The sequence below is a fragment of the Athene noctua genome, chromosome 2, assembly GCF_965140245.1.
Source record: "Athene noctua chromosome 2, bAthNoc1.hap1.1, whole genome shotgun sequence".
Lineage (NCBI taxonomy): Eukaryota > Metazoa > Chordata > Aves > Strigiformes > Strigidae > Athene > Athene noctua.
The window spans coordinates 37,114,635-37,124,058 of record NC_134038.1 but is presented as its reverse complement, the minus strand read 5'-3'; the positions used below and the strand labels follow the sequence as shown (position 1 = coordinate 37,124,058).

At 52.6% G+C, this 9,424-nt stretch overlaps 1 protein-coding gene across 1 annotated transcript; it reads right to left on the bottom strand.

Annotated features, from left to right (window-relative positions):
- Nucleotides 1-511: 511 nt before the first annotated feature.
- Nucleotides 512-7,812, bottom strand: PRDM14 (PR/SET domain 14). The gene is given in 7 exon segments (XM_074897466.1): nt 512-739; nt 2,763-2,864; nt 4,476-4,678; nt 6,199-6,469; nt 6,653-6,926; nt 7,187-7,478; nt 7,578-7,812. Coding segments are annotated over 7 exon segments (1,605 nt in total).
- Between the last annotated feature and the right edge of the window lie 1,612 nt (nt 7,813-9,424).

Genomic DNA, 9,424 nt, shown 5'->3' with positions numbered 1-9,424 from the left:
ATTTAGAGAGAGCATCATTAAAAGACTTGCACATTAAGGGGAAGTAGACCCCGTAACTGGTCATGCACCCAAACAAAACAGGTTATATCAACTTTGGGAAATGTACTTGATAAAATGCCCCTCACACAAACTTTGACAGGGACTACACTAGGCAGTGCTTTAGAGGCACGGACACACTCCTCAACAGTCATGTTCATGCACAAAAGGTTCATGGGAGGTCAAACTCCCTCCTGCCTGTGTTTCCCTTTTGTGGAAATTAAGAGTATGAGAAGAGAGAAAGAAAAGTGGGATAGCGCATATTGGACTTCACCCCAGTGTGACATCAGGGTACCCAGGTGAGATAAAATCCTGTCCCCTGCACTCAGAAATATGCCAGAGACTGGACATACCCAAAGAGTCACTGCGAGGATCAGTGTCACCTCCTGCAGTATGCACATAACCACGCACAAGCACGTGCACATAGACTGTCACACACGTAAGCTAGTCCAGAACATGTCTGCATGGCTCTTGACTAATGAACGGTGTGAATCTTCATGTGGAAGTGGTAATCCTCCTGCTCTGGGAAGTGCTGGCCACACACCGAGCAAGTGCAGCCCTTCTCCTTGCTGTGTGTGCGCCGCACGTGGCTGTCATGGGCTGCATGAGAGGCGAAGGCTTTGCCGCAGTGCTTGCACTTGAAGGGCTTCTCCCCCGAGTGCTGGCGGATGTGAGTGCGCAGAATGCTGGATGCCGTGAATGCCTGAAAGAGCAGGGATCGGAAAGGGGGGAGAAGAGGGTTTAAAGTACTCTGTTTTCACATATATAATTGCCCAATTTCTGCTAACCCAGACCCTGTCAGAAGCACTGTACTCTGAAATTAAGTCCTCAGATAGCTCACATCCTCAGACAATTGGAGAAAAAAACAAAAACTCCCAGCAACAAGGAACCAGAAGTCAACAGCTAATGCTATACAGATGTGGCTGAGTCCATGGAGTTAGATGAAGCTCAGAGAAAGATTTCTGACCAGAGACACCAGTAAATATCTTCTGCATGTCAAAGGATAAGAAGTCAATACTGCCCTAATTAACTTTGCAGCTCCTTTATGTTTGGGAAACATAAGGCAGGTTTTCCTTTCAAAGTTAAACCCTTTCATGTTTACATACACTTGGCATTCAGCTGCCAGAATTCATCCACAGAATTCAGCATCCTTCTTTGGGGGTTTCATTTTTCCCTCTCCATCATACTCTGTTCTTCCTTCAGTCAAACCTTCCAGCTCATTCCCCCCGCCACACACACACTTGAGCAGCAAACTCTGTCCCCCTTGTAAATGCTTCTCCTTCACTTAGGGAGAAACCCTCTCAACCAAGACTTAAGCAGGAATGTTGCAAAGTTGCCCTCGTTTTCCCCATTTTTTTTTCCCCAGGAGACACTTTCAGGCCCTTCACTATTTGCTTATGACACAAAATAAATCCTCTTTAGTACCGCTATGTTGTTGAAGCATCACAAGTAAGTTTTCACGCAAAATACTTCTCAAATACCTTTTCACTAGGAACATTAGAGCACAAACAGATCTGAGATTCCTACAGCGAAGTCCCTGGAGGTGCATATTAAGAGGACCAAAATGGTGACCTTGGCCTAAAACTTTTCCTTTAATCTCACGATGTCACCAAGATAGTGAGAGCAAAGGGGAAGGGAAAGCAAAGCTGCCCTGGAGCACAGCCACGGTTAGAGGTAGAAGAGATAAAGAGGAATCATGACTGTGTAGGAGGAGCAGATGAAGATGATTTAAAATTGCCCCTGATTTCCCAGACACAGAAATGATGTCCCAGGATAGCTGCATCCTGCAGCCTGAAGACTAATGGTTTAATATGATCGAATCTGTAACAGTCCTACCAGAACGACTGGCGGCTGTCAATGGTCCCATGCACCCTAGAGATCTGTTGACAGAGTAACCTGTGAAGCTCTGCCACCTCTTTCTGTGATCAGAAGACTGAAGGAATGACATTTCATCCTAAACTCTACAAGTGTTCAGGATGTCTGGGAGAAAAAAAAAATAGCCAAAAGGAGTTTCTTTTAAGGTTTTTTTACTACAGGACACTTCAGCTCTGTGTTAGTCCAGCCGGTCATAAACAAAACCTCTCTCTCTCCAAAATCAGGAGCACCTTAATAGATACGCTGACAGTGTTTTTGCATTGCATGGACACTCCACAGCACCTGGAGCCCTACAGATATTCATCCAGCAGCAGCCTGTACATCCACCCTCCATCTGCTGGGAGAGCTGTCACTGCTCTCACTAGGAGAGCTCACCTGAAAAATCCCTGCTGTTAAGGGTAGTTAACAGCTGAGCACATTTTGACCAGTGCTGTATGGACCTATTTACGTTCTTTTTCAAATGAAATCTCCACACCCAGTTGCACATCTATGGCCCTGTTACTTCAAGGTAAAAATGCACGAAGTCACACCGTGCAGCTTCTGCTTATGGGTGAAATCTGTTCAGTGCACTCCAGAAGCAGTGTCTGTAATATAAAAAATTACCTATCTGATGAAAAAGGGGAATATTGAATCCAGCTGCATTGGATGGTATTTGAAATACTCAAGGTTTCCTAAACCTTATCCCCACAGCAGCTCTCTGAGCTGGGATGAAACACAAATTCCACATCAGATGGAGACAAAAAAATTGACAAAAAGAAAATGGAGCAGGGAAAGAGCCACCCCCCCAGGTGCAGTGTGATGCTGAGCACAGAAGAGGACAGACATGGGTACAGGACAGGGCTTTGCCTTACCTTGTTGCAGTAGACACACTTGTAGGGGCGCTCACCAGAATGAACCCTCATGTGTTTGTTCAGGCTGGAGGACTGAGAAAAGCTCTTCCCACACACTGAGCACTGGGAACAAACAATAAAGGGATAAAGTTAAAAGGAAGTACACAACAGCATAGCTAAAAATAAAAATTAGGTATGTCATGTGCATGTGTTTTTCTATATATATTTATGTATATGCATATATATCTATATACGTATATTTATGTATATACAAACACAGTTGTAATTTTAGCAGTAACAATCTGAAACACAGTCAGAATTTTAATCTGGTTTTAAGAACAATTTTTTTTTTTAAAAAAGGAAAATCATGCAAAATTTCAAATCCATTAAAATAATGATTAAGTGATTAAAGGTGTGGTTAAAACTTTAATTAAAAATCATGCTTATTCAGAACATGAACATGTTCTGAATATTGAGTTCTAGTTAATAAAAATCTGAAAATTTATGTAAAATCACCATTTTCTTCAAAATGTATATCAAGCTCCAGTTGCTATTTTTATTTTTTTCTCAAGAGACAAACTTCCTAAAAAAATATCTTAAGGAGACATCTTAGAATAGTAACTTTTTCAGAAATGTGAGTCAGTCACAGCACTTAAGACTACAGCTTGATCTGTCAGAAATGCCTCTCCTTTGGAGTGAAACAAGGGAAAAGGGAAGGGAAGGGGAAGGGGAAGGGGAAGGGGAAGGGGAAGGGGAAGGGGAAGGGGAAGGGGAAGGGGAGGAAAGGAAAGGAAAGGAAAGGAAAGGAAAGGAAAGGAAAGGAAAGGAAAGGAAAGGAAAGGAAAGGAAAGGAAAGGAAAGGAAAGGAAAGGAAAGGAAAGGAAAGGAAAGGAAAGGAAAGGAAAGGAAAGGAAAGGAAAGGAAAATGACATGATCTTTAACTCCTCATATTTAATAGAATAATATTTTTCACCTGTTACTAAGCCAATGCAATATTCTGACGTTGAAATATTGCTAATTTGGTTATAAAAGCTTTTCCTAAAAAAATCCACATTATTGCAAGATGATCTATAAATTGTGTATTTGAAAAATTTTCAGGATTGATTTAACTGTGCCATTTCAAACACTGGGACTTGCCCTTCCCAAGTCTTTAGGGAAAGTCTGATTTTCCACTCCCAGTGCTCCTAGAGAAAACTGATGCTACAGAGAGGCATTTGGTGGAGGTGAGGAAAGCATCTCAGAAAAATTCGCTTCCATCAGTTGAAAATGTACTCCACATTGAATGTAAAGCTTTTAACTCCTGTTTCATTCAGCGGACACAGATGTCTGTCAGTTCTCAGACTGATGTGGGGGAGAGACATGAAACATCAACTCTTCTGATCCTGAGCAAATGGACCCCCTTCAAATATAATTTACCCCCGCACTCTGTAAGAAAACTAGCAAAATCCACATGCCAACACCCAAAAAACCCAGAAGAAATACAGTTTCTTTTTGAAAACTCTCACTGAGACTGTGGAGTTAATTTTCCCAATATAAAATCATTACATTTCTTCAACTAAGCTCTGCTGCACAAGACAAACTTCCTGTACAGGCAGAGCGGTCCCACAGGGAGCTGCCAGGGTAACTGCAGAGGGGGAACAACATCAGCATCTTCTTACCTCGGCCAAAAAAACACTTAAGTCTTTAGCCCCCTCCCAGAAGAGTCAGAGAGACCAAGGAGCTGAGCAGGCTCACCTTGTGAGGTCTGTGCTTTTCGTGAACGTGGAGAACATGGATCCTCAGCCTATCTCTTTTTTCAAAGGATCGGCTGCAAAGGTGACAAGGAAATTTGCGGTCCCCCTGGTCCACGCAGCGAGTGTACTTGAGGTGCTTGTCCCGGTAGTACTTGTAGGCAAACACCTTGCCGCAGCGCTCACACTTAAAGCTCTCCCCGGCTTCTGTACGGCAGAAGGGAAAGTGCCACCTCTGCGTTACACCACAGCAAAAGGGGCTCATTTCAAATCTGCTGCCTTGTCAGAGCTGGAACCCAATCGGGAACTTTAAGTCACCGGGAGGGTAACAATGGTAAATGGATTCTGGCAATATAATTAAATACATGTCGGATCTCTTAAAGGTTCGCACCGCTCCACTTGTCTTTCTAACGGAGGGAAACAAACTGGAGTCCACAGCCCGATAAAATCATGGGGTTTAGCTACTGACTTCAGCAAAGGCAGGATTTCATCCTTGTATCTCCCACCAACAGCAAGCGAATGCAAGAAACGCAGTCCCACATAGAAGTGTCTCCCCACACGGAAACATAGCCAGTTATTTATTATGAAGATTATCGTAAACTTTACCACTCATCCCAAAAAGAAAAATTAATTTGCACGTCTTTTCTATCGTTTTTAAAATACTAACGAACAAAAGCACGTTTATTTGGTTTTCTTTTGTATTTCGAACTGTTCTTAACAGCTGAATTTAGGAACAACACAGGATATTTTTCAAACGTTTACACATCCTTTTCTGTTTTTAATAAAAGTAGCTTTGGCTTAAGCCTTAAAGTGAGATGAACAATTTACCAGCTGTCTGAACCAGGGACCTTAAGACAACAGCTACAAAAATTTCCATGCCAATTTGCTTCCCCCCCCCCCCTCACTGCCGCATCCGGGCACCCACTCCTCACTCGCTCCAGCTTTCCCTGCGTTGGCATAAATCTGTTTTCTCCATACATAAGTTTTCCTTATAAGATCACGTCATATTTTCTGCACATTATAATCAGAACTAGTCCCGGAGTAAGTGTATTTGGCATTTCTTCCGCCAGCAGTATCAGCATTATCGGGTCGCAACGACTTCAGCCCGCCCCATTTACTGAGAGTGTTAATTGCCTGAAAAATGTTATCAAGTCAGGTATGTGCAATCGCAGGATAAAACAGGACCCAAACCAGAAATGGCCCCCTAAAGTCCCTCTCCTCCCGGAACGGGACACACACCCCCCACCCCCCGAACAACGGCGCTGCGGAGAGTTAAGCTCGGCCCAGCACCACCAGACGTTTTACAGCCCCAGACGAACAGTTTGAACTCTCTGAGGAAAGGCGAGCCGGGAGCAAGCTGCGGGGCAGAAAGGGGTGCTCCCCGCTCCCAGGAGGCAGCAGCCCGCGGGGCTACCCCCGGCCTCCCCGGTGCTGAGGGGAAGCTGCCGCTTTGGGGTGCCGGAGGCTGCAAGGGAAGGGGAGGGGGAGCAGACCCGTGGGACGGGGGCTGCGGGGCCACCGCCACCCCAGAGCACCCCCGCGGCAGGGCCGGTCACCCCGCCACCGGCTCATCGCAGGGACTGAGGAGGGTTCAAAGTACGGCACAGCTGGGAAAAGGGTGATGCCCGAGCTCCTTTACCTCCTTCCACGCGAATCTAGTCCCCGGCCAGGCGCAGGTCCGTGGGAACAAGGGGCAGCGCCCCTCGAGGGGTGGCTGGCAGGCTCACCTTCGGGGTGCTGCGGGGGTCTCTTCCCCTCCGGCATGCTTTTCAGGGTGATGGGGATGCCCAGGAACTGCACGTAGCAATCGCCGTACCACACCAGCAGCTCCTGCTTCGGCAAGATTTCCTTGCAGCTCTCGTAGAAGATTTGCCCCTGGCACTGGATAGCCGTCAAATTCTGCTCCTCGGGGAACCTGGCACAGTTCACCAGGGACATCCAGTTGCCAGAGGTGCCCTTCCCGTCAATGAAGTGGCTCAGGCGCCCGTATTCGAAGATCTGGAGAGCAGGGAGGACCGGGTCAGGGCTGACCGACCCTTCCCGCACCCGTCCCGCTCGCACCAACCCCACCACCCGCACTGGGCCGACCCGCTCTTGCAGGCTACGGGACAAGGGCGGCCGAAAGCCTCGCCCCGGCCCCGTTTAAGGGGTACAGGGGGAGCCCGGCGGTGCCTCCGCTACCTCCCACATCAGCGAGTTGTCGTCGTAAGTCTTGATCTCGCTGGTGTTGACCACTTTGCCTTCGAAAGGGCCGAAGCGGACTCCTTTGGGGATGGGGTTCGTGCAGAAGACTCCGAGCTGAGACACCTCCCCGTACGCCACCCGCAGCACCGAGAGCCCTGCGGGGGACAGGGCGGGCTGAGCGCGGCTCGGCCGCGGCTGGGCGCGGCGCGGGGCGCAGGCAGCGCCGGGCCCCTACCTTCGGGCAGCCGCAGCGAGTCCCTGTCGAGCAGCGGGGAGGAGTCAGCTGCACCTGCAGAAGAGGGACCCCCTTTTTCAGCTCGGCGCCGGCCGTGCGGGTGCTGCAGGGCAGGGGGAGCGGGTCCCGCCGACCCCGGCCGCAGGCCGATTCGCCCCCCGGCTTTGCCCCGGCGTGGGCTCGTAACGCAAGAAAACAGCGGGGAAGGGAAGCCCGACGTGCCCCCGGCGATGCCCCGTGAGCCTGGCCGCCGCCGCGCCGCCTGCGCCCCTTTGGGGACCGTCTCCGAACCCCACCGCACACCCGGCCGCAAGGAGCGACCTTCCGCTCGGTGCCACCCGGTGCCACTCCCGCCGCCGCTGTCGGCAGAGACCCCCTTACCTGGGCTGGTGGGGGGCACCCGGAGCCCCGAGATGGCGTGGAGGCTCCCGGCCGGCTGGCTGCTCTGGAGCGCGCCGTACAGCACCGCGTTGAGCTCCTCCTCGGTGAAGTGGTACCTGTAGCTCTGCCCCGCCGCCCCGCCGGCCCCCGGGCTGCCGGCACCCCTGCGCGGGGGACCGGCGTAGAGCGCCGGGGGCGAGCCCGGGGCCCCCGCCCCGCGGGGGGAGCCCTCCCTCGGGAGAAGGGGGTCCGGCGGCTTGGCGTAAAGGGGCAGGGGGAGCCCGGGGAAGGGCTCGGCGGGCAGTGGGGGCGGCTGGCTCAGGAAAGCGGGGACCCTGTTGAAGCCTAAGGGGGGCAGAGGCGGGGAGGCGGGGACCAGCCCGCCCAGGGGTTTCAGGGGCTGTAAGAAGTCCGGGACTGTCTCGAAGTACTGGGCGGGAGGGAGGAAAGAGGGGTAGTAGGCAGCGAGTCTGGCGGGGCTCATCCCGAGCGTGTCTCCGCCGTCCCCGGGGACCGACTCGCCGGCCAGGGACAGAGCCATGTCGGGCCGGGCCCAGAAGGGAGGGAGGTGCTGGGGAGGGGGGCGCAGACACCCGGCAGCTGCCGGGGCGGGAAGGGTAGAGGCGCGGGAGCCGCCGCTCGCTGCCCTCTGGCGCCGTCGGGGATAGCGGGGCGGCCGCCGGCCCCCCGCGGCTATATGGGCCCGGGGAGGGGAGGGGAGAGGAGAGGAGGAGGGGGGGAAGGAGGGGGGGCAGGCAGCCGAGGGCGGCCCGCCCCGGGGGTCGCGCAGCCCTGGGGGAGGGCGGGGGTCTGCCCCGACCGGCGCCTCTACCCAGGGCGGAGCTGCGGCTCCTCCCGGAGCGGCCGGGCCGCCCCTCTCCACGTGGAGGTCGGAGGGGGCGGTGGGATGCCCCCCCCCCACGCCCCCCTCCCCGGGACCCACCTGCCCTGCCGCCGGCTCTGCCCCCCGCCTCGCCAGGCGCCGGCCGCTGGGCCCGGCCGCAGCCCGGGTGGGCTCTGCCTCTCCCCGAGCTCCTGCGGGGCGCGGGGCCGCGCTCCCCACGGGTGAACACCCACTGCAGTGGGTGAGCGCCCCAGCAGGACCCACAGCCCCCGCACAGTGTCTGGCGGGTTGCAGGTGTGGGGGTTGGATATGCAAAGTCAAAAGATGCCTCCCAAACCCCGGGGACCTGCACACGGAGCAGCACGCTCCCTGCCTCTGTAGGTCTCACGGGCATTGCGGAGGTTTGTTTTAGTCTGGGGCTGGTATTTGGGTGCTTGGCGGGACACTGGGCTCCTGCTGGGCTTTCCCAGATGCCATGACCAGGCCTCCTGTGCCAGGACTTGCCTGGAACGGGACCAGAGGAAGACATCTGGACATTGCCCCCTCCAGAGGTGCTGGTTGATCCCCTTCTGCAGGGTTTCATGCTATTTTTTTGTGGGCTTCATCCTTCTAATCTCCTTCCTCCCATGTGGCTATGTGCTGCAATTGCTATAAAAAGGGGATCTGGAAGGGACTGCAGGATCCCAGGATTGCACCCTGCCATTGCAGCATGTCATCCCTTCTGGTGCAGGGAGATGGAGAAATCTTTAGTCTGGTGCAAAACTCCATGCCAGACAGGTTACTGCAGAGCCTCCCCTTGGGTAGGTCATTTCCCTGCCAGTGTCCAACCTGGGTGACACTGCACATGCAGGCGTGGCAGGAAGGTACAGGGTGGGCTGTGCTGAACTGCAGAGAGCTTGAGGAGTATGGCAGCGTAGCATAGGGCTTCCCAGGGCACAGCATAGCACCAGCCAACCTGCACAGACACAGCTGGCGTGGGGGACAAACACAGCCAGGTCTGACTCCTGGAGGTTTAGATGCCATTTGAATAGTTATGGTGTCCTGTAAAAATTAATTAACATAGCTCCATGTGATCTGTAAAACATTGCCTTCATCCCAAAGAAGGGATGTATCCGGAATCACCTAAAGAGGCAGAGAGACTGTGGCTCTGGAGCAGTTGCTGACTGCACTTGACCAGAGGTGAAGCCATCCTTCCAGTCCTTATTTCTTATCTAGCCTGACCAAAGTGCTCTAAAATAGAGTTTGAGAAAGAATCACCAGGTGCCCCAGGGGAATGAGGGTGTTCAGAGCATAGGACCTCAGGCACTGT